The 24766-nt window shown below is 45.1% G+C and overlaps 1 protein-coding gene across 1 annotated transcript in view; it reads left to right on the top strand.

Annotated features, from left to right (window-relative positions):
* SMYD2 (SET and MYND domain containing 2) overlaps positions 1-22140 on the top strand; it is a 48606-nt gene extending 26466 nt beyond the window's left edge. The window contains exons 3-12 of the mRNA XM_070591275.1: positions 1449-1559; positions 3998-4058; positions 4757-4881; positions 10024-10091; positions 12676-12778; positions 15192-15302; positions 16002-16122; positions 17113-17287; positions 19409-19517; positions 21714-22140. Coding sequence (XP_070447376.1) covers positions 1449-1559; positions 3998-4058; positions 4757-4881; positions 10024-10091; positions 12676-12778; positions 15192-15302; positions 16002-16122; positions 17113-17287; positions 19409-19517; positions 21714-21794 — 1065 coding nt within the window. The 3' untranslated portion in view covers positions 21795-22140. The remainder of the gene's footprint in view (positions 1-1448; positions 1560-3997; positions 4059-4756; positions 4882-10023; positions 10092-12675; positions 12779-15191; positions 15303-16001; positions 16123-17112; positions 17288-19408; positions 19518-21713) is intronic.
* The last annotated feature ends 2626 nt before the right edge of the window (positions 22141-24766 follow it).

Genomic DNA, 24766 nt, shown 5'->3' with positions numbered 1-24766 from the left:
ATCTTGTGTGGCCTCGTAAGTCAGTTTTAGGACTTTGCCTTTGCTTTGAGGTGAGAAGCCAGTAGATGGTTCTGTGCCGAGAACTGGCATGATCTGAGTTTTGTTGAATAGGATTGATTACTCTGGCTGCTCTACTGACCACAGTTGGTAGGGGGCAGGGGCAGAAGTGGGCACTGGGTAGAAGGCAAGGGCTAATTCCATGAGAGGCGTCGGGGCTGTGACAGGGTAGGAAGGTGGGGGTGGTCAGAAGTGATGAGACTAGATGTGTTCTCAAGGCAGAGACGGTGGATTTTCCAGACAGCTGGATGCGGAGTGTGAGGGAGAGAGAGGTGGCAAGGAGTCTGTGGATATCTGGCCTGAGCATCTGAAAGAATGGACTTGCTGTTTTCTGAGATGGGAAAGGCTGAGGGAAGAACAAGGCAGTACCCCATTCCACTGTGAGAGAGTGTGCAAAGACTCCCATCAGTACCAAAATGTGCTCTGATAGTTCTCATCCCAAAGATAACTCCCCCTCCTCCGTCCTCTGTGCCTTTGCCCCATTTCTCCCAGTGTCCACATCTCCTCCCATTCTCTTGAATCCACTCCAAGCAGCTTCTCATCCTCATCATGTCACCAAAACTGGTTTTTATCAGAGTCAGCCATGACCTCCATGATGTGCCATCAGTTCTCAGGCATCCCACGCTAACCCTGTCACCAGCGCTAGCATCATCATTTACGGCCGCCGCCTCAGAGCGCTTTCTTCCCGGCCTCCGCAACCCCGTGCTGTCCTTCTCTTCCCTCAGCCTTCCCCGTCTCAGTTGATGGCGTCTCCACCCTTCCAGTCACGAGTGTACATCCTTTGCCCTTCAACCTGGGCAATAAAAGCTTCAAGACATGTGATAGAAAGAAATCGTTTTCCTATTTGGTCAAGTGAATCTTTAGGAAGTCTGTGTTCCTAGATATTCCCAGTAGGTGCCCATAACGGATTCTTTGAGAGCCCTTGACAAAGCCCTCATTTGTGTTCCATTTTTGTCACCTATAAAAGGGGACTAGTTGTTGGGTCTGTCCACTGTCAGAGCCGGAACACAACTGTAAGGGAGCAGAGCCAAAGCAATGGCTAATGCCCAAATCACTCACTCCTATGAGTCGACAACTTCCGCAGATAGTGGAAATGTATATGTGTTGTTTGGAATAATGAGGAGCGAGATGAAAGACATGAGATGCTTGATGAAAAAGCACAAAGCACATTTTCTCATCCCAACAACCTTGGCCGGGCCCGAGTCAAGGTTAAACAACCATATCTATCTTAAAGGATGTTTTTCTCTCTAGCTTTTGTGAGCATCGTCGTGTTTTCCAAAAGGAAACATATTTCACTTGACCTTAACTAGGAGGACTTACTGTGTCCTCTCTTCCTGCACTTTATTCCAGAGTGTGTGTGTGTTTTTAATAATTTTTTTTAACCTTTCCAGAAAGAAGATTGGCCCATGCACAAGCTGGAATGTTCTCCCATGGTTGTTTTTGGGGAGAACTGGAATCCCTCAGAGACCGTAAGGCTAACTGCAAGGATTCTGGCCAAACAGGTGAGGAAATGGGATCATATTCAAGTGCATTTTGTTTTATTTTTTTTCTTCAAGGTCAGAAAGATGAGTAACTGACTTATGGTGATCATCTCTTGTGAAACATTCTTTCAAACATTCTTGGACTCTATTTCCTGTCACATCCATATGGACAGGGGTGGGAACAGCACTCCAGGCATAAACCGGTTTGAATTTGCCCTGTGCAACTAAGATGTCGCCTGTCCCAGGCCAGGAACATAGCCACAGCCATTAAATTCTGAGCTTTTCATGAGACAGGTTTACATAGAAAAATATGGCCTTTCAAGGCATGGAAACCGGAATGAAAATAGTTAGAGCGTCCTAGGGAACCTGACCGACCGGCCTGCGGGGGTTCGAGATTTTCCCCTTTTCTTTCTGACAGAGAGCATGCTGCCCACTCCCCTCCCGCCCCCTCACCATCCTCTGCCATGTCGTTCTCTTCCCTGTCTCCTGGCTTGCTCGTGCCTAGGCAGGCAAGCAGTGGGATGGAACAACCAGCGTGGCATATGCAAAGAAGAAAAAAGAGAAGGAGTGGAAAAGTAGAAATCGAGGCAAGGGGAGAGAGGAAGAGGGTAAAAGGAAGAAGAAGGAGGAAAGAAAGAAGTGCCTCTGGTGGGCACAGACAATGGGCATCAAACAGTTCCTCCAAAGATGATGCGGCGCTGGCTGCCTTCCCGGGTTTGGTCAGTCTTGACTGATCACATGATAATGTGATGCCCGGTCTCCAAACCCCATAGGACTTGTCCCTGTGACCCAATGAAATAGGCCGTGTGCTTAGGAGGTATCTCTCCTTGGAGGTGCTCGCTAATAATCAGTTAGTAGTAGGGAAGGCCTCTGTCCTGTCAGTCTTTTAAAGCTGAAATTTCATCCACATCTTCTTTATACCTGCCACCTCCCCAACCTTTACAATTTTCTGTTTTTTATCCAAGCCAAATGTGATGGTAATGAGTAGCACATAGCTGTCCCCAGACCAAGTCAGGATCCTGGGCCGCATAAACAGAAGTCAAGCATTTCCGACCTCTGAGGTCATTGTTCCGTTCTGTTCAGCTTGGGTCAGGCGCCTGCAGAAATGCCACTTCACCAGCTCAGGGTAACCGAAGGCATTCAAGGGTTGCCTGTGAAGTGAGAGCGAAAAATCAGAATTGTTTTCCCTGGAGGAGGTTAACTTTGGGATCCTCAGTAGCAATTATCTTTAAATACGTGCGGAGTCCTTGGTCAGAAGGAAGGGGTAGGAGGAACTGGTGTGATCGGGTGAGGCATCGGGTAAATAAACCATCAGATTAGATCTCTGAGCATCTGGGGAGCATTGAGTGACCAATCTGCTGGTTCCCCCACCCCCAACTCATTGATGTCATTTATAATGTTGAGGGTAAGAATTCAGAAGAAGCTGGTGTACTTTCCTGAATGAAAAGCCTCCCCAGGCAAGATGACTTATGAATCTTATGGAGCGTATCCCGTGAATGGAAGATTTCGACTCCAAAAAAGAACTATTGAACTATTTTGGCACCAGGAGGGAGGTCGGAATGCTATGATGAGTTTATACCAGTTTCATTCAACTTTTATTATAATTACTGCTCCTACTAATAGTCTATTAAATGGAAAGTTACCTGGCCATCTTTTCATCTCTATAGGACTTGATGATTAAAAAAGCAGACCATTTGTATTCTAGTAGCTTGCAAAGGATTAGGGGAGACAGGCTACCCAACTACCAAGGGGAAGCTTAACATGTTAACTAGGGAGGTGAGAGCGCCCTGCCAGACCACCTGTATCCCCAAATTGAATAGCCAGATTACAAAGACGCGGCCTCGGGCCAGCTCTTGAGCTCTGCTTTTGAACTCTTGTCAACACCAAGTTTATTCATGTCCTCAAAGCCTAGCGGGTTTACTATTGTTAGCTCCTCTTGGGGTGTCTAGAACAAAGCCAGCAACACGTTTAAAGTGAATCCGGGCTCACAGATACAACCAAAAGTGTTCTTTTTGAAACACAGAATTTGAGATCATTTTAGCCTATGCTTAAAGAAAGTGTAAAATGGATGGGGGGTTTGATTTTGTTCCTTTTTAGAAGGAGAAATAATAAATAGGATGGTTCATCTGCCGACTCAGTCCTTTTAAGTCGGGGCCCTAAAAAGTTGTTTTCTAGCCAGTGTTCTTTCCCATAACAAGCATTTTTGAGCCTACTGTGTGCAGGGCATTATCAGAGTGGTAGGAACGCGGCAGACACTTTAAAAAGCTTTTCAAAAGAGTCTTTTGGATTTCGGTGTTGGGCAAACACTCTCAGGGCCCCAGTGGCGGACTCCTTGGATGGCCTTCTTTACTTCATTGAGAATTGTTGCTTTTTCTTCATGTGGATGTAAAAGTGAAAGTGCCACTTTCTGCACTGCTTGTTAAAATCTGTATCTGCCTGATTTCTTCCCCAATTACTAGAAAATCCATGCCGAGAGAACACCTTCCGAGAAACTGTTAGCTGTGAAGGAGTTTGAATCACGTAAGTATTCCTGTGACTGGCTGAGGAGTTATTTTAGCCACACATTTATTGTGGATTAGGCGGGACTGAAGGAAGAAAGGGGTCGCTTGTATTCTTAGTGATGGTGATGACTTCTTAATTATTAGTTTTTATTTAGATTTGTATGCTGTTTTGAAAAATGACTATAATTTTTTTTTGAGTTGACAGGATTACTAGGAAATAATTCAGGGAAAGGAGGAACTCGCAGGATGAAGGATTGCATCTCAAGCTATCTCCTGCTGGCTCTCCTGGCATGCTGAATATTTTTGGGCCTTTGCTGAATTGCAGTCCTGTAAACAGCTAATGTCCTTAATGAAAGGCATTAAATCAGGGGCCATCCAGTTTCTTGACCATGACACTGATTCCACGGCCAATTGGGGGGCCCTTGACTAGACTGAAGCTGTTTATCAGTCACTGCCACTTATTCCTGACCTCATTGCTAATGGTCAGTTGAAATTTCATGTGCTGAGTGATTTCCAGTTGTCAGAGGAAGAGGAGAAAGAAATGGCATGCCCTTCTTCCCTCAGGGCATATCAGTTAGACCAAGTGATGGGAAGAACATTTTCTAGGGGTCTACATTTTTTTTCCTTCCCCTCATGCCACTTACTAAAGTGAAAAAAAGGATGTAGCTAGAAATCAAGAATTTTCTACCTGGTGAATAACGGACTGTTCATCCACAGATCTGGAGAAATTAGACAATGAGAAGAAGGATTTGATTCAGAGTGACATTGCCGCTCTCCATCACTTTTACTCCAAGCACCTTGAATTCCCTGACAATGATAGCCTGGTAGTACTCTTTGCTCAGGTAAGAAGGTCAGCATCAGGTAACACTTAGTCTAGCCTTTCCTTTTCCAAGCCCCTCTCCCCAGCACACAGTCAGTGAAGTTGAATGGAAATAGAATGATGGGATCAACTTGACGACAAGGCTCTTGACCTGTTGGACCCTGTTTTGCTTAGCCTGCTAGGTGACCTTGAGCGGCTCAGGTCCTCTCTCGGCTGGCCCTCACTGATGGGTGGAGCATAGGAAGTTTGCCTCTGCTTCTGCTGCTGCTGGAGAGTTTATAAAAACAGAGGAGTTGCCGGAGCCCCGGTGCTGTAAGATCTTTGAAAAGAGAAGACCATTTGAGGCGCCTACATTACATTTTACTTTCCTCCTCTTAAACCTTCCATTCTGACAGTCGTGCTTTTTTTTTTACTCCCCCCACCACTGTGTTGACAAAGCAGAGGTGTATACAGATGTCCCCAAGTGGGAGGCTCTCTCTGATGGCCCTAGGATAGATAGTCACCATAGAGAGGAGCCCAGGTGGGTCTAATACCTGAAGTCTTTCCTGACGGTTGCTAAGAAATTTCCTTTAGAGAAGCCTAGGTTTACCAAAATCAGATATAATAAAAAATTAGAGAGGCTTCTAGACAAGAGGAACTTAAAAGCGACTGAAGAACTGGAAACCAGCCGTGTGGAAAGGCCAAAGCTGGGACATTGTTAGGACAAGGGAAGAAGGAGCAGGTGTCACCTTTCGGCTGAATGCGTGATCTGGCTGTTTCAGTCTCCCTGTTATTTCAAGAGTGGCCCTTCCTGGCACAACTTGCCAGACTGGATTTCTCTCCCTCATACATCCTTGTGTTTTCCCCTACAAGCTGGGCATCCAGTTGAAGGTGACCTTCCCAGACAGAGAAATACTGGAGTACTGCTTGATGGGTGCAAGTAGCTACATTCCCCTGCCAGAAACTTCAGTCTCTAGAAACATAAGAGCTTGGGTGGGTCCTTACATATTTTTGTCTTAGAACAAATTTTGACTTAGAGCAGAATAAGCTTTGACCCAGTAATTCCATTTCCAGGAACCTGTCCTAAGGAAATAATCAGAGATTATGGTCAGAGATTGGCACACAAATTTTGTATTGTGGGGTTCTTTAAAAAAAAAAAAAGAAGAAGAGAAAGAAATATTATAAATGGCCATCAGTAGGAGTTTGGTGTATAATTTATGGCATAGCCTTATGGTGGAAAGTTATATAACCTTTGTAAGTTATATTTCAGAGAATGTCTAAAGACATGGGAAAACATTGATGATACGTTAAATGTAAAAGCAGAATAAAAAATGTGTATAATATAAAAATGTACATATATACTTAGGAAAAGATTAAATGGAAGTTCACAGTTGGTTATCTTCTGAGTTGTCGGAAAGTTTTCCTTTTTTTCTTTGGATGATTTTCTGGATTTTCTACAATGAGCATTTATAACTTAAGAAAACACTGAAAACAAGAAAAAGATAAAAAGCACTCATAGGGGCTGGCCCCGTGGCCGAGTGGTTAAGTTCGTGCGCTCTGCTGCAGGCGGCCCAGTGTTTCGTTGGTTCGAGTCCTGGGCGCGGACATGGCACTGCTCATCAGACCACGCTGAGGCAGCGTCCCACATGCCACAGCTAGAAGGATCCACAACGAAGAATATACAACTATGTACCGGGAGGGCTTTGGGGAGAAAAAGGAAAAAATAAAATCTTTAAAAAAAAAAAAACACTCATAATTCTTCCTTCCACTTTAAAAATGACGCATATAAAGGAGAAAGAAGTGAGTCTGCATTCCTTCTCCCACCCGCTTCACCTCTAAGGGAACCGTTGTTAGCCTTTTGGTGAATTCCTTGATAGACTTTATGTTTCTATAGATAGAGTTCTGTCGTGTGACTGTCATAATCAGAAAAAAATGCCGTTCTTTGTAAAAGGAAAAATAGGTCCCAGTTATAAGTGTTAAACTAGAAGTGATAAGAAACCTTCCTGATTTTCATCCTATCATCCTGGATTTGCATCATACTTGCCTAAGTGTCCTCAGACGCTGGATTTGGGTGAGAGTGGAAGGTTCAGGAATTGACTTCTGTTATATATTTTTAAAAACTAGATACCTGACTTTTTTTTCTGGATTAGATGAAGCATGGTTATGTGGGAGAAGAAATAAATATAGGGTCTCTTTACTTCTAGCTCTGGAAAAAAGGTCACTTTTCCTCCAGCACAGAAGCGCCTGCTGACAGGACTTCTCAGTGTTGGTGTAGTAGATGTGGGCCCATATTTTCCTAACCAAGAATCAAGGCGCTTCTCTCACAAGCAGAAGTATATTTGTGGTGAAAATGACTCAGAGTCTTTGAAATTTGGACTGACTCAGAAAATCCAGGAAAAAGACACACACACCCCTACGCACACAGATATAACTATAGATAATTAATTCCTTTATAGACTTTATATTTATATTTACCAAATCATAATATCCATCCTGAGATTGTATATACACACATACACACACGCATGTATCTTTTTTCTTATGTAAATTTGAAAGGGGCATTCTGTATCCCCAAAGAAAAATCTAAAGCAAAAATGAAAAATGCCGTTCCAGCCCCACGCCACCCTCTGGTCCTGCCCCTCAGCCCCCAGCTGCATGTCCGCTGTTCCAGCTTTTCAGTTCTTTCCTCCTCCTGGTTCATGAGAGGGTGTTGTGGGTTAACTTGTGGCCCAGCAACAGCTGGCAGCAGAAGGTGACTGTCCTCCTCCGACAGCACTGAGGTGCGTTTTAATCACTGGGAACATATGCATGGTTGGGAAATGTATTTTTGGTGTGCAGCCTACATCTAGTCTAAATGCTAATTATGAGAATAGCTTCAGCAAAGCACTTACGCCTGGTTTGACTTGAAAAAAAGGCTTATGGCCCATGCATCTTTCTTAACACGCAGGTTCACTTTCCTTCTAGCAGGCAAATTGCTATGCAGTTTGGCTTAAACATCATCACCACCTCCCAGAAAGGAACAGTGATGACACTTGTGCTTACAGGAGCCTTTACTTATGAAGTAACACCCTCACTCTTCCACAGAAAGAGGAGGAGGGCAGAGGGAATAAACCGACCGATGGTCACGGAACATTCGAGCCTGAAGGAATCTGGAGTCATAGGCTGGTCCACTTGGGCTCCATGCAGAGGAAGAGGCTAAGAGGCGAAGAGGCAAAGTCTCCCAGCCCTTAGAGTTAGTCAGGAGCTCTGTCCCTTGATTGGTTGTGAAAATTGTTGCTAAATTCTTTCATTCATTGTTTTCATTCTGCAAACATTTGTTGTGCTCTCGTGGGTACCAGACACTGCTGAGGCATCGTAGTGTCCAGTCTGAGGCCGTATATGGATCATTCAGTACCTAGTAAGGTGCAAGACGCATAGTTCTTGCTCCAGTAGATTTTAGTGAATGAATGAATATCCTCATATACCCTTACCTAATGTTGATTGATGGCTGTAGGTTAATGGTAACTGGTTAATGTCCTGATGACAGAATAAGTTAGGGTACCTGAAGTTGGCACAAAAAACAGTATGCTAAGTTTTCTACTTAGAAAATGCTTAGCCCCTCAGCATTACAAAGGCTGTGTATGGTTCTGCTAACCTGCAGTGATCGTCTCTTTTTGTGCTGAAAATGGTAAACACGATTGTAAATATGTTGAATTGTAAAAAGTACAAGTCAAACCCATCATAGCCTTTACTTCTCTGTGTACCAAGACTTCCAAGCCTTTGACGTTGGCCCTTTAATTTTAAGTAAAATTGCCACGTGGACGTTCATAGATCAGAACAGTTTTAGAAGAAACATGGTGTAGTGGAAAGAAACATTTGTGTTTTGCTGTCAGAGTGTCTAGTTTGAATTCTGACTCCTGTTCTGCCGCTGGCTACTTATATGGCCTTGGACAAATTACTTAATCATTGACCTCCCTGAGCCTCAGTTTCCATATCTGTAAAGTGGATTATGCCAGGGTAGTGTTGACAATTTATGAGAAGGTAGTATGCAGTACCTAGCATAGTGCCTGGTCCAGAATAAATGCTCCGTGGATGTTGATTTTAAAAAGTCCATCCATTGGCCTGAAGTGTGCCAGTGCGCTCTCCTGTGTTGAAGAGCATGGTTCCAGCCCACAGGATGAAATCGTTCAGCACACATGCCTTACAGACAGCCTTCACAGCAGCTGGGGAGGAGCAGGGCTCTCAGCGTTTACCCCAGGCTTTGGGCAAGTCACTGCTCCTCTCTGACCTCAGTTTCACCATCTCAAAAGTAAAGAGACTGAGTCCCCTTCCAACTCTGAAATTTCAGATACAAATGAGAAACACTCACTGAATTATCTCCCAATAGACTGGGTGTTTCTTGAGGGCACGGGTTTGGGCCCGTTCATCCTTCTGTGCACAGCGCCTCCAGCACATAAGGGCTCTCAATGAATGTCTGCGGAAAGAATGAATTTATGGAACAACATAAAATTGAGGATGTATACTACTAATTGTTAGCCTGCTAGCTCTAAGTTAGACTTCCAGAACAGTGAGAGTTGCCTTTGGTATTTTTCAATGCAACATTTCTTTTCAAGGATGAGAAAGTGGCCAGTGGTTGATTTGGCTGAGATGTGAAATAAAGGTCTGAGTTCCTTAAGTTCAGGCCCTTGACCTCTCTGCCTCTCAAGGGGATAGAGAGCAGTTAGATTAGCTGTATAAGGGCTTTCATATTTACTACCTGACCGGATGAGATGGGCAGGGGATTAAGTGGCTTTTTTTTAACGGGAGAAAATCGAGGACAGGCACTCAGTGATGGGCTGAAGATCACATGACAGATCTGTGGCATAACTGGGCTTAGACCGCAGGTGCCCTAACTCCCATGCGTACATGCAGACTTCAGTCCTTGGAGCCTTAGGGGGCTGTGGCATTCTTGGGCCACTGTGTGTACGTGGGTGGGAAGGCTGGACCAAGGAGGGCCTGAACCCTGACAATCCTTTTATTTGTTTACACATGTGACTGATGGTTAAAGTTTGTTTGAACAAAGGAGACTGTGGCCAAAAGAAAGGTTTGACGATCGCTAAACCAGAACATCTTCCTAGCTAATTTGTTAAAATAAAAGAAATGATTTCTAGCCAGAGAGAAGCTTTAGCTCAGTTTTCTCTTTCTTTCTCCTCCTTCCTCACTGCAGGTTAACTGTAATGGCTTCACAATCGAAGACGAAGAACTTTCTCATTTGGGATCAGCCATATTTCCCGAGTAAGCGGAGTTTGACTTCATTTCTTGTCTTTTTACTTTTATTTTTAACACTAATTTGATTTTTGTAAAAAATTTCTAAACAACCTGCCTAACTGCGTGTGGTAGACATGAAAGTCCAAGTGAATTAAGACGCCCTTTTAATTCTGCCAGAGTTCAGAATATTTCCCCTCCATTTAAGGATCCGAAGGTAGTAGTTAAGAGAACAGTTGCTTGTTAAGTCCTGCTGGGCAGAGAGCTGTTATTAAAGAATATTTGAAAGTGTGCACAGAAGGAACAGCCCATGCCCTGCTGAGAAATTTGCTTTTTGCATATCTGTCGTTCTAGAAATCTTTGGGTTTCTTTTACTCAAAAGTAAAACAGTAATTTGCAACCAAGAATTGGCCATAGGCTTCTGTAGGGAATATATGAGCTTCTTCTCCATCTGTTGTTTTTGAAAAATACCAGTATAGACACAGCACAGTTTGGAGGGAGAATATGCTAAAGTGGTGAACGAGGGGAAAATTTCAAAGAACTATAGGATTTTTTTTCTCTACTTCGGGAATACTCAAGTAATTCAAGAAAGGCTAGCCAGTTGACAAACGGAGATCTTTATGGCTCTGACTTTAGTAGATTGCCAAGAATGGCTTTGCCATTGTCTCTTTGACGGAAAGGGTATTTTCAAAACGCTTTAGTCGCCTGAAATCAAGCCCCCTCTTTACAAATGGAGCAGAGGAACCCTTCCTGCATCCCTTGTCTAAATGAATCCACAGTGTGGATTAGTTCCATCTAAAGTGGAATTGCTTAATATGTACTACAGGACCCCTTGGCTTTTGGGTGAAGCAGATGGAGGAAACTCTTAACACCCGTGCGTTAGCCATGGGTGATGTGTGCGCCCCTGGTGTGTGTGTGTCTGTTGCTGCCCAGCTCTGGGCCTTGTACAGGTCTGAAACATAAGGATGGATCTGTACAGCTCTGTGCCTCGTGAGCAGCTGTCATAGGCTTTCTTGAACCAGAGAAACAAAAAAATTTATTCACGTAATATTACTAGCCTATGGCCAAAATGTGTCATCTGCAGTTTGAATTCCAATAGTGAGGAAACAAGTATTTTTGAGAAAGGCTCTTTTGAACTTTTGCCCTGGGAGAAGGAAGAAGAAAAAAAGAAAGGCTCCTGTTGACAACCTGAAATGAACTCTGGAATGTCTCTGCTCTCAGTATCTTAAAGACGGAAAGAAAGGATAAGAGTTACAGTATTGTTTCGTCCTTTTCCATGATGGCCAAGACAATAATGATACCAAGAGCATGAGTTGTTTTAGGTTCTTTGCCTTATGGTCCTTTTCCCCCACCTTCATTAAAAAGATATGGAGGAGCTGTCTTGAAATGAGTTACTTAATACTTCTGCAAGATGGTTCTAGAAATCTGCTTTTCCGTTAATAACCACTTTGGGTGCATTTGTGTATTTCCTAGGGTCTGGTTCCCTGTGCACCACTTACTAGGGAGCCAGGTGGGCTGTGATGCAGGGCGGAGGTGACCATCCCCAAAGACAAAACAAGGAAGTTGCTACATGTTGTCCCAGGCTCACGGCCAGCCACTAACGTCACTCAGCCCTCTAGCAACCCCACGGTGGAGGACGGCTCCCCCTCGTACCCAGACAACCCAGGGCAGCTCATCCTCATCAGGCTTTGCAACTCCTTGGCTTTTTTGTATTTTGGGGGTAAACAGGAGAGGGGTTTTGGTCACTGAGGGTTCAGGCAGGTGACACCGGCCACCAGAGCAGTGATACATATGGATGTGAGTGCCCATATGAGCCCCAGTTTCCAGGCAGTTTTAATTGGGGGAAAAATCCCTTTGGGCTGAAATCATAGCGGCCTTGTGATTTCAAAGGCAGCATTTTCAGAGATCAAGCACTTTTCCCCTGTAGTTTAGAAATTTCTGTTCTCAGAACTTTGACCTTGATATAATCAGAAAGCTCAAAGCCCCTCGCACAGGCGAATCTCTCTATCCTCGCCGGCCCTGAAAATCAGACAGCGAGCAGCAGGAACAGTGGTGTCCCAATTTTCCAGATGAGGAAATTGAGGTGCCGCGAGACTCAGATGGGCTTCTCCAGGTCTCTGGGGGGATCACAAGCCCTCGCTTAGGAAGCTGGCATCTCCCACCGTGGCGATTTCTCAACATCTGAAGAAAAGATGGTAGAAATAATCCACTACTATAAAAAGTGCTTGGAAATAACAACCCATTTGTCTTGCACGGTGGAGGAGCAGTTCACTGCAGGAGTTGGGTTTTGAGTCCTGCCTCTAACAGGAAGGAATTTCTGCGGGATTTGTTGTTCTGCTGTTTTTATTGTTGTGTGCTCTTTGTTTTTGGTTTAGACGTCACCATTTGGAATTGCACATTTCCCTTTTCAATATTGTTAAAGTTTAAGATGTTAGATATTACTATAAATGCATGCAGAACCACCTCCTCAAATACGATGGCCAAATATTAGATTTTTTTGTTAATGTCTTGCAAAAACCCAGTTCCTGTAACTTAGCAAGTAAGTAGCCAAGGAGTTACCTGAACAGTCTGTCTGCCTCACTGAGAATATTGGGTTTTCTCTTCTGATTGACAGTGTTGCACTGATGAATCATAGTTGTTGCCCCAATGTCATTGTGACCTACAAGGGGACCCTGGCAGAAGTAAGAGCTGTACAGGAAATCAACCCAGGAGAGGAGGTGAGTGTGTGGCCAAAGGTGGCTGTGGCCGTGTGCTTCAAACAGCTGTTGTAAAGGACAGTGTAGAAAAACCAGCACAGCCTCACCGGACAAGACTGGCTGTGAATGGCTCCAGCAGTCACGCTGTGTCCATCCTCACACCCGCCAGGCTTGATGCTCAGATTTGTGGCCTGTGGCTCAGAGTCCCAGACTTTTGTCTTCCGCCTGGTGCTCGCCATTTCCATCTTTGGCCAAGAAAAAAACAGGAAAGAGTAAATTTGAATTAAATTCCTCACAAGGATTTATGGAGATTTATAGAGGAAGAAGACTGCCAAAATGATCAATGTGAAATATTTGATTCTGTTCAGGGTCTGGGTATTCCTATTGCCAAACGATTCAATTTGAGCTCTTTTTTCTTTTGGATTAGTGAATTTTGGCCTGTTTTGCTCCCCAAGAAAGGTCAAAAGCACTGTATCTAAAAGAGAAAGAGCACCTCAGCAGAGGTGGAAGAGCTCTAACTCCAGGAACACATCAGCATTTCACTTCGTGAACTCCGGAGAGCTTGGCTTTTAGGGAGGGCATTCATGGCTGGTTGTACCCACTGGTAGGGCTGTGGCCAAGAGGCACCCTTAGCTTCCCTCCTTAACTTAGGGCCGTGGAGAGGACCCGGTGTTCTGTCCCCTGCTCAGTGGTTCCCTTTTCCTTTCCCATGCTGTGATTCTGTGACTGCTCGCGGAGACATCTCACCTCGAAGAGGCTGGCCTGGCAGATTGCTCCATGTGTGATAAATGAAATCCCTAGCAGGACACGTAAATTTTTAGGGAATATCATCATACACTTTAAATTTCAGTTGAATAATCTTTAATGCTATTGTGAGTGCATGTCTGGGTATTTTAAATTTTAAATATGATCAGTGGGCTAAATGATAAAGGTCTTACTTTCTCTGGAACTTGTTAACTGACCCACAGCTGGCCCGGGACCTGAAGCCCAGTGTTCACATTAGACTTTCTACCTGTTGCTAGATTCATCATGGTGAGGGTATCCCGATTTGGGTTTGGGTGTCTTGGTTTCCAAATGTATAGTGGAGACTGCCCTGATGCCTCTAGAACAGACAGTTATAATCAGAATGTCAGTCACCAGGCCCCCGTGCTCCTGTGGGCTGACTGGAGACACGAGCAGTCAGTCACCTAGCCTGGCTCTGTCTGGACCTTGAGCAGTGACACTGAGCGGCCTTTGTCGCCATCTTCTGGGCCCTTCTGTTTGCTGCACTTTGTGTCCGTCAGTCATTTCAAAGAACTGAGGCAGGCTCTTGCCACGGGAGGCAGGGAGAGCTTACTCCTGTTGGTTTGCCCCAGTGTTCTCACAAATCTGAAATGCAGTAATCTCGTTTCGGGGAAGTCCCTGCTTTGGGGGTGACCCGCCCTTCAAAGAGGAAGAAGCTCATTCCCCAGGGTGTCAGAAGAGCCACAAGGTCTCCCCTACCGCTCTTTGGGTGAGGGAGAGCTTGGCAGCACCTGTGAGCAGCACCTAGCCCCTTGGGAGTCCCCCGCTGCCTGCCAGTGCCCGAGGTTGCTGGCACGCTGACAGCTGTGTGACATCCATCTGTTCAGTCAGACATTTGCCTGATGGTGTGGGATGAGCAGCAAAGCCATCCCCATGAGAAGATAATGGGCAGTTTAATGCCAGCCTCCTCCGTAAGCTCCAAGTCTCTTATAGACCCCATTAGGAAAAAAAGCAAAGATGGGAGGACCCAGGAGCCCAAAGGTAAGACTTTTCCAAGCTCTTGGGCCCAGCTGGGAAAGGCAGCAGCATGCTTGTGTCCTAGAAGCAGCATGCTGACTTGTCCCAACCTGCTGAGCCGAGCTTCTTGCTCCATTGCCAGCTGGTGGAAGGAGAAAAGGAAACATATCAGTATGTGTGTGTTCATGCTCCCCCTTGACCCACCCAGCAATGCATCTGAGCCGTCCTGACTGTGAACTAAAAGAGGCTAAATAGAAGCCAGGCAGACGCAGCGCAGGGCCAACTCCAAGGCTGAGTGGAGTCTTTGCCGCGGGGATGGTGGCGGGGCGGCGGCCGTTGCTTTCATACACAGTCAAAGGCATCTGCTGGACAGGTCCTCAGCTTCCTCTCCACGTCCCTAAGTTTGGGGAGGAAAGAGGCGAGGGTGCTTTTACTCCAGTCTACTGTTTTAGGGACTCCTTGCTTCTGCCGAAGGTGGGAGGAGAAGCCCTATCTGTCCACCCCAAGGAGGGCAACACCAAGGGGCTGCTGAGTTTAAGGAATTCGGCATGTTAAAGTAAAGAGCGTATCCTGAGCGGTGGTCCTCCTCAGGACCTCCAAGCAGACCACCACAGATGTTGGCGGAGCCAGAGGAAGGACAGGGAGCGAGTTTACCTGCAGCAGACTGAGGTGTCAACTTTTTGGACCCCCTTAGGTTTTTACCAGCTACATTGATCTCCTGTACCCAACAGAAGATAGGAATGACCGCTTACGAGACTCTTACTTCTTCACCTGCGAGTGCCAGGAGTGCACCACCAGGGACAAGGTGAGCCCCCTGAGCCGGCCAGGGCGCTGCCCACGCTCTGTGTCTCAGGACCTTCTGCCATGTGATCGCCCCTGTCTGACTTGGGGTGTCTCCTCCTTTGGTATTTTTGACCCTTTAACCCACCTTACTAAGACAGCCAGGGGGATCCGGTTAGATCAGGTCTCTGTTCCAACCTGCTCCTCGTAGCTGATGAAAACATTTCTGTTACACTGTACAAATAAGAAGAGGATCTGCCCAATGGCTATTTCTTGAAAAGAAATGACTGCTCAAAAGAGAGGGAAGGGAAAAAGTACATGAAAATCGTTTTCGGGCTTTCCAGCCTATTCACCAAAATATGCGGATTCTTTGGCGTTGCCCAAATTATGTGACATTGCCCAAATTATCGATGCCTCCTCTCCTTATTGTCTCCTCTTGATTCGTAGATGTGTTAACACATTTCTGCTCGTCGGAAACATGGCCTAGGTGTCCTGCCTAGATAAGGATTGTCTAGAAAATTAATACATTTGTTTGTTTTTGTAAAAAGGTAGTGGAGTTTTGAATTTCTCTTGGATTCCTTGCCTGATTTCCTGTCGTTCTTTTGTAACTTTAGAACGGGCAAGCCTCTACCTCTGCTTGGGAAAATGTGCTATGTGAGAGGTTTCCCCATCAGTCTGGTTTCGTGGGAGGTAATGCCCTTGCACTTGTGGACCTTTCCCTCAGGATAAGGCCAAGGTGGAAATCCGGAAGCTCACTGATCCCCCTAAGGCAGAAGCCATCCGTGACATGGTCAGATATGCGCGCAATGTCATCGAGGAGTTCCGGAGGGCCAAGCACTACAAATATATCCTTTCAAGTGTCCCTCAGCTACAGGGGTGTTGGAGAGTTGGGAAGAGGGAACCAAAGAAAGATGGGTTTAAGATTCTGCATTTTGAAGGAAGAATGTCTCCTAGTAAAATGTGTAAAGACTTGGTGACTCCCCATGACTTGAGTCAACCACATCAAAGTTTTATGATGTTGATCTTATCTTACTTCTCCCTGTTTGACTAGTTTGGTCAGGAGCTTAATGTAGCGGGAGAGTTTTATTGTCTAAAACTGTTGAGAACAGTTCCTTGAAGGCCCTCCTTTATTGGGTATTTTATTTGGGGGAAGGCCCAGCGCTGAGGGCTTTGAGTATTATCTCCCCTCATCTCACAAGGACACTCACAAGGGACTGTTCTGTCCCCCTGTAGCAGATGAAGACAGACTCTTAGCTAGCAACTAATTTGCCCAAGGGACAGAGTTTACCATGGCAGGTCCAGGATTTTGCCCCAGGTCTGCTGACTACTACAATCTATAGTCTTAACCACTACCTTATAGCATTTTCTTGGGTGTTGAAAAGGCATGCGATTTTTTACTGAGAGAAGAACTAAAACCAGTAAAAGGAAATTGGAGAAAGGCACGTTTTCTCTCAGTGTAAAAAAAGCTTTCCCGTGGTGGGGACTTCTTCCTTAAAAATGCTTCAGCTAAAGTGCTCAGCTTGGGTGAGGGTTTAAATTTAATTGGAAGATTGAAGATTTGTGACCCTAATCAGCCATGTTTACAGCAGAACTCGAGTCTGTTCCCTGTGGCTGAAATTCTTGAGTTGTGTTTAACAGCTGAGGTCTTCCCATTTTTCCTAGTTTGTTTCTTCAAGAAAAATGTGATTCCTTTCACTTTTGCTTGGCTTTCTGTAATTTACTTTTTTGGAGGGTGAGGGTAGGGGCAGAGTGGATGAAATAACTCCTTGAAGGCAGTCCTGGGAAGTCTGCAAGCCAGGTGGGCCCGGCCTGTCGTTTCCTTGACTCCAGAGCACCCCCTAGTGAGCTGCTGGAGATCTGCGAGCTCAGCCAGGAGAAGATGAGCTCGGTGTTCGAGGACAGTAACGTGTACATGCTGCACATGATGTACCAGGCCATGGGCGTCTGCCTGTACATGCAGGACTGGGAAGGAGCCCTGAGATACGGACAGAAAATCATTAAGCCCTACAGGTGATTGCAGTGGCTGTTCCCATCATCTTAGCATGGAATGGAATTTGGTGATTTGGAATGTGTACCCTGGCTGTCTTGCCTCTTGACCGTATTGTGTTGGAACATGCCTAGAACAGCTTTCTCTTCTCTGCACCCACATCTGGAGGTTCAGTGCAGGGTGCTGCTCCATCGGGCCCAGCCTGTTTCCTCCACCATCTGGAAGAGACACCTATGGAGGCAGGTTGAGTTATGCAGGGGGTGCTGGGGCAGGATTTCCCCCAGGATCTATCTGGGGCGCTATCTCCCTAGTGGTTAGTTCAGACCAGTATTAAAAAGCCATCAGTTGGTTTCTTTTCCCTCCTATGCCTTCCTGGTTAAATGGTACTTCTTAATTGGTAAGCAGTGGTCTCAAAAACCCTGCTTTTCCATCATTATTCACACTCTCCCCACCTTGTGCTTTTAAAAATTGCAGCCCAGTTTGCAAATGGAGAAACTCTGGGACCATTGGGTTGGCTGTGGTTATTCAGTATCCCCCCTAGGTTTGAATAAAACAAGTTGGGTTTTAACTTATGGGAATAATGAATATCAACTACGGGGAAGTTTCTTGTTGAGAGGGTTATTAAATCTGAAAGTAGATGACAGATGGAGGTCGTGGCATCGTCCTCTGGCTCTGACTAGCTACTTCATGGCTGGGATGGCCGAGATTGGGTCACTGGGGTGCTTGTCAAACACATTTATTTACCTTATGAATTGTCTTGGGTCTCCCCAAGACCAAGTGGATCAGAATCTCTGGACATTAGAGATTCTCTGTGATCATCTCCGTAATCCTTGTGTTCCAGAAGCACCCCAGGTGTTTCTCATGAATTTGAGAAGCCCTCAGTACTCCCTTGCCTTCTAAGATTGGGGACTGTGAAGTTTGTGCCTAGTCTGAATTGCCACTGCCAAGTCGCCCTCCACTTACCTCTCGCTGCCCTGAGTAGTCAGCAGGGGGAGCCCAAGGGGAATCGAGATCCTAAAATCTGCTCTTAGAAACAGTTTGCTGCACTGGGGATAATCTCAAAGCCTATCCTTCTTCTTAGGGTGGGTGAGGAAGTCCTTTAGCCTCATGCACACTTCCCTCTGTGGGATCTGTAGGGAGGGAGAGAGAGAGAGAGAATGAGAATGAATGAGCTCATCTTAGCCTTGTGGTTCCTCTCCCAGCAGGGTCTTGCAGTGCTGGAGCCTTCCTCAGCTAAGTGAGACCCTCCTGGAGGCCCAGCTCTGGCCTTCTGTGGGGACACTGGCCCCAGGGCTTCCTCCAAGCAGCATGCTGCCCCCTGCCCAGGCATACAGCTACAACATGTCTCTTTTAGATGGATTTTGAGGGTAGAGCAGTACAGACCAGCCTGTAAACACATACCTCCAATACACACATACACACACGCACACACACACACACACACACACACATTCACACACTCTCTTGCCCACAAGCTGCCTTCTGGTCTCTGTTCCTAGGGAATGGCTCTTTCCTAGGCAGGCACCATCAGTCAGCCTTCAGTTAAAACCAGACAGAGAATACCTTGTGTATGTAAAGCCCTTCAGTGGACAAGAGAGAGAGACTATCTAGAAGAAACAGTTCTCCTGATGTCAGAGAGCTTATAGTTTTGCTAAACCAACTGACATCAGAGAGTGTGAGAGGAAGCTGGGGTCTTGAGACATATTGGCGTGTGTATATTTAAAGTATACTGCCTTGTTAATAGGAGGCGCTAGACCTAAGGTCCTCATAAATAGGGAATGTACTCTAAGAGATGTTTTCCCAGTGCCCTGCTTTGGGTGCACCTGAAACAAAACTCTGGGACTGGGATTGCATGTTGTGTTTTTATAAATGCTTCTGTATAGGATTTCTCCTGCAGTTTTTATATAGCTTTTCAGAAACTCACAAACTGCATAAAATGAGGTGCATCTACTTCCTTGGTTAGAAGTGGTTAGACAGGGTTGAACCATCCACACCTTCCACCCAGAGCCTCCCAGGGTTTGGAGAAGCCTGGCTGCCGTGGAGAGTGTGGCCATGCGCTCGGCAGCCACTGGCTGACTGCTGTGGCCTGTGCGCTGCTTGGCGGCCTTTGACAAGGCAGCCTGTTGTCCTCTCTCTTCTTCCAGTAAGCATTATCCTTTGTACTCCCTCAACGTGGCCTCCATGTGGTTGAAGCTAGGAAGACTGTACATGGGCCTGGAAAACAAAGCTGCTGGAGAGAAAGCCCTGAAGAAAGTAAGTCGGTGACGTGAGGTTGGGATTCCCAGTGCCCGGCCGGCCTCCTTAGCATCCTTCCTTCATGCCTGATAAGGCTGAGTGACTGAGGTCGTGGACAATGACCAGCTCTTGACCCACCCTCTGGCCAGAGAAGTGGGAGCGGGTGGGTTGAGCAGGCGGCGGTGGAGAAGGTCATCAAGCCTTTGCCAGGTTTGTATCCAAGCCCTCCCCTAAGGAAAGGGGTGTACACATTGAGAGGGGTTGGCCGTGACTGCAGGCTCAGCCCATGCCTGGGGAGAAGCAGGTACAGCGGCTGTCCCATGTGAAGCCATGGAAGCGGACAGACGCCACTGGATGGGTCAGGAGACCGTGGTGAGGGAATTTTCCATTTGTCTGCCCTATAGGATTTACAGATTTGTGATAGTGTATGCCTGATTGTGGTGAAATCAAGGCAGCTGGCTATGGAGAGTTCTTCCCCATTAGGATTGTGCCTTTGTGGTTTCTAAAGTGTTGTGATGATCACCATCACTGTCCATTGAGTACTAGCTCCACGCCAGGACCCTCTTGTGTGTTTTTTCTTTTCATTCTCACAAAAATGAGAGTCCTTGTTCAACTGGGTTCTTTCTGAGTTGAAAGCTTCAGCTCCACCCACTCCTGCTGTGACTGACACACAGGGCAAACTGGGACCCTGGGCAGCATCTGCTCCCCTCAGTGTTTCACAGCTGCCCTGCTGCCAGTGGGCGAGGGCACCCGACTCTGACCTTCGCACCTTACAGCAGCTCAGGGTCAACGCCCTGAGTGCTGATTCTCATGGTTCTTCATGTAGAAGTTAGCCGTTGATAAACTATCTTTGGGACAGTCTCTTGACTCCTGTCAGAGAATGTTTGTAAAAGTGAGGGCCACCAACTAGGCCCAGATGCCTAATTCTCCAGGTTCCCCAAATCTTCCCAATAGACTATTCAGAAAGATGGAGTAAGGGTCCCGCATCCCCACTGGAAGGGTCAGGGCAAGGCCAGGCTACAAGTGTGAGTTACGCATAAAATTTTTTGTTTTTAAACCATGGAATTTGCCATCTAAGATAACATATTTGTTGCCTTAGTGAGTTGAGGGAAGATAAGATTACCCAGTGTGGTCACAATTGTGACGTGCTGGTGGGTAATTAAATACAAGATCAATGAAGGATAGAGTAGATCTGAGCAAGGAACGTGAGCCATGAAATGAATGCAGAGGGCGAGGGGAGGCATTCACAGCAGAGATTCCTGAAGGCAGACACCGTTACTTGGCCTGCCACCTATTGGTTTGGGATCCAGAAAGAGAATAGTAGAATGGAAAGGAATGCCCGTCAGAATCATAGGCCCATCCCAAATTCCCTGTTTGAGGGAGTGGAGTAATTTAGGTTTTTCTGTCTATGAGTAATATAGTTGAATACAAAAGAGCAAAATAAATTCTTATAGATTATATTCGATATATACTTCCTGTTTGCCAGGCACTATTACAGACACTATTCTAAACTCTTGAGAAGTAGGCATCATTCCTACTTTAGGGATGAGGCAAATGAGGCACAGAGCACTTAAGTATATTGCCCAAGGTCACACAGCTAGGAAATGATGGAACCTCTGGCACCTCTTCCACTTTATATTGCCTCACTATAAAGAAACCTTATTGGACACATTCTCTCTAGCTTCCTCAAATAAAACCTGCACCTGTTTTTAAGTTCTTTAAAGAATATGTGTTAAGAGGAAAGCATGCACTGTTTGAAAGGGAAAAATGGTTTAATCACATCTTTATTAGTGATGTAAACCAAAATCAAAGGAGTTTTGATTAAAGTTCACTGTGGCCTTTTCTGTTTCAGCATTGCCTGTTTACGTAGTTTAGCACAGCCAAATACTTCTGTCCCCAAAGCATTTTTTACTGAAATATCTAGAATATTGAAGCAAAAAAAAAAGTCATGAAATCAATTTCTCTGCATCATTTCTGCAGCTATTGCCGAATGTTTTACTCAGAATGTTTAGAGACTGGGTGACCAGTTGGTTACCAGATAATCTTGTCTCTCTATTTTTTTTAAAGCCAGACTCTGGATGAGAACACAGGCTCTAAAAGCCGGGTTGTATCCTGTGCCTTAAAGCGAAGTCCGACTTGGATTAAAGTTAGCCGGGGTGGCGGTGCAAGGGGACTGGCTGCAGGTTCTCAACTCTTTTTCTCTCTCTTTCCCAGGCCATTGCCATCATGGAAGTAGCTCATGGCAAAGACCACCCCTACATTTCTGAGATCAAACAGGAAATCGAGAGCCACTGAAACTATGCCAACGTGTTAGTTTTTATTTAAATACTAGCGCAGAAACCTCCAAGGATTTGAATATTTCAAATCGTACACATCACTCCAGCACTTCCATAAAATCATTGGAATGAAAATACTACTTGCACTTAAACCTTACACATGGCTTACTTGGAAGTTGGTCTTAATCTTTAACCTTAAATTAATTTTTGGATGCTTTTTTTTTTCTAAGAGAGAATGGCATGGTTTCATATATTATTATATACTTTAGACAGAGTTTAAAAAATTCAATTATTTTTCCCTTCATGCCTATTATAATGTTCTGAACAACCTCAGTGGTGAAAGAGAATAAAAAAAGATTATAGTACTTAAAGTTTGTGTTTTCTTCTATCTCCGGGAGGATTTCAAAGTGGCGGTGGGAGCTAGGTCTTGGAGCGGATGTCATGCTTTTTGACACCTCTTCTGAATCAGGTGGTGGGCTCAGGCCGCCCCTGGGGCAGGGGGGTCACGTGGCCTCTAGCTTGCAGTTGCTTTCAGGGTCCACTGTGATGGAGGAAGAAAGAGAGAAGCTGCAAGAAGGGAAGAAAGATATCTGTGGCGGAGAACAATTGACTGGGAACCCCTCACTGACGGGAGAATCTGCCTGTTTCAATTCTTCTCTTAGTGTCTGGGGTCCATTCAATGCATGAGGCATGCCTCTCTTCCTTGGCTTTTTTTTCTCATCTGTCTGAAAGCAGACTTTCCGTCTCTCATTTTGTTGATTGTTCTGTGCCGTACTCTCCTTGTTTGGAAGCACTCCAGGGCAAGCTTGCGAAGGAAGAAAAATTTTCCTTACCAACTGTGTTATTGAGCAAACAGGATCGCTCCCCGCGCGGCCAGGCTTCCCCACAGCCTGGATGGCAGCAACCTGGGGAGTGTTTGTTAGCAACCACGGCAGAGAGGGGCACAGCCCAGAGGGGTGCTCTCTGTGGAGGTCAGGGATGTTTCTCTTTGGAGTTTCTTGTAGTCCAAAGACAGGAACATCCCCGTTAGGTAACAAAGCCTGGTGGAGTTTACACTTCATCTTTCTTTCATAGTCCTAATCTGCAGACAGCTTGAACAGCTGTAAATCTGGTACATTACCCTTCCTTACTCGCCTACACACCCCCGCACGCAGCTCTCAGACACACAGTTAACTGCACACAGTGGGAGTCAGCAGGTAGAATGCATTGCTTGTCCAGTGAAGTGCAATGACATTTATTGAACACCTACTCTACACAAAGCACTCTGTGTAGCTCTGTGAGCGCATAGATGCATAAAGCATCGTCCTGGTTCTGTGGAGCATGATGTTTTAAGAATGCTAATGTAGCTAAGCTTAAAATGTGCTTAGCCTACTGTCTCTATAGGATTTATAAAATTTATAAAATTAATACTTTCTGGGGGCTGGCCCAGTGGCATAGTGGTTAAGTTCCCACACTCCACTTGGCAGCCTAGGGTTCATGGGTTTGGATTCTGGGCACAGACCTACACCACTCATCAAGCCATGCTGTGGCAGCAACCCACATATAAAATAGAGGAAGACTGGCACAGATGTTAGCTCAGGGACAATCTTCCTCACCAAAAAAAAAAAAAAAAAAGTAATACTTTCTCAATTTAAATAGTACAAACATATCTGAAAAAAAGCAAGCTGTTCCTTCTTCCCTGTCAGTCCCACTCCCCAGAGGTCACCACTGTAGACAGTTTACTTATGTGGTCCCAATTTTTCCCCTGCCTGTATAATGTATCTATATAAATAGATTTAGAAAAACACAGGCAGAATGGTACTGACATATTTTGTAATCTCCTTCTCTGACTTAACAATATGGATCTCTTTTCATTCCAGCATTCACAGACTCACTTCATTCTTTTTAGAAGCAGAACGTTGCATCAAATGTGGATGTCATAAGTTGCTCAGCCATTCTGTTTATGGACATGTGGTTTTCCCACTTTGCTGCCGTGATAAACAATGCCACAGTGAACAATCCCAGACACAGAACTTGGCTGATGTGTCGTAGCATTTTTGGAGACAGACTCCTAGAAGTGGAATTTCAGGATCAAATAGTGGAAACATTTTTTTTATTTGAATAAACACGGCCACATTTCCTTTTTAAAAAACTGCCATCAGTTACCAATAGGATATAATATTTTTGGTATTTTTTTTCCTCTACCCTCATAACACTGTATTGTTTTAAAAAATTTTTGCTAATCTAATGTGTGAAATATTTTGTTTTATATGCATTTTTTAATGAGATCAGGCATTTTTTCGTATACTTAGGAGTTGTGTTTCTCCTGTTGATCTTCATGGCCACTGCCTACTTTGCTATTCACGTCTTTCATGATGATTCCTAAGAAACAATGAATATTGAGATATTTGCTCTTCGTTCTGTATTGAAAATATTTCTCCCCTTGTTGTCCATTATTTTCCATGACACTTGCTGTACAAAGGTAGATTGTTTTCATCTTTAAATGAAAAGGAATAAAACAATTTTTTCTTTGTCTTTGATCTATCTAGAATTGTTTTATTTAATAGTAAGGGATCCGATTGTACTCTTTAAAATTTTTAATTTTCAAAATTGTTAGCCCTTTTGGCCAGCATTGGGCTGGCCTGGTGGTGCAGCGGTTAAGTTTGCACATTCCACCTTGGCAGCCCAGGGTTCTCCGGTTCAGATCCTAGTTGCAGACCTATGGCACTGCTTGTCAAGCCATGCTGTGGCAGGCATTCCACATATAAAATAGAGGAAGATGGGCGTGGATGTTAGCTCAGAGCTCATCTTCCTCAGCAAAAAGAGGAGGGTTGGTGGTGGATGTCAGCTCAGGGCTAATCTTCCTCAAAAAAAGAAAAAAAGAAAAGAAAAAGAAAGAGAGAAAGCAGGCCAGCATCATTTATTGGATGATTTATTGCCCTGCTGATTTGAATTGGTATCATTATCATTGCCCTAAGACCTAAGTTTATTTCTGCACTATTTCACTCCATT

Source organism: Equus przewalskii, chromosome 23, assembly GCF_037783145.1.
Source record: "Equus przewalskii isolate Varuska chromosome 23, EquPr2, whole genome shotgun sequence".
Taxonomy (NCBI): Eukaryota; Metazoa; Chordata; class Mammalia; order Perissodactyla; family Equidae; genus Equus; species Equus przewalskii.
Note: the sequence above shows the minus strand (reverse complement) of the source record. Positions and strands in the feature narration are given on the sequence as shown.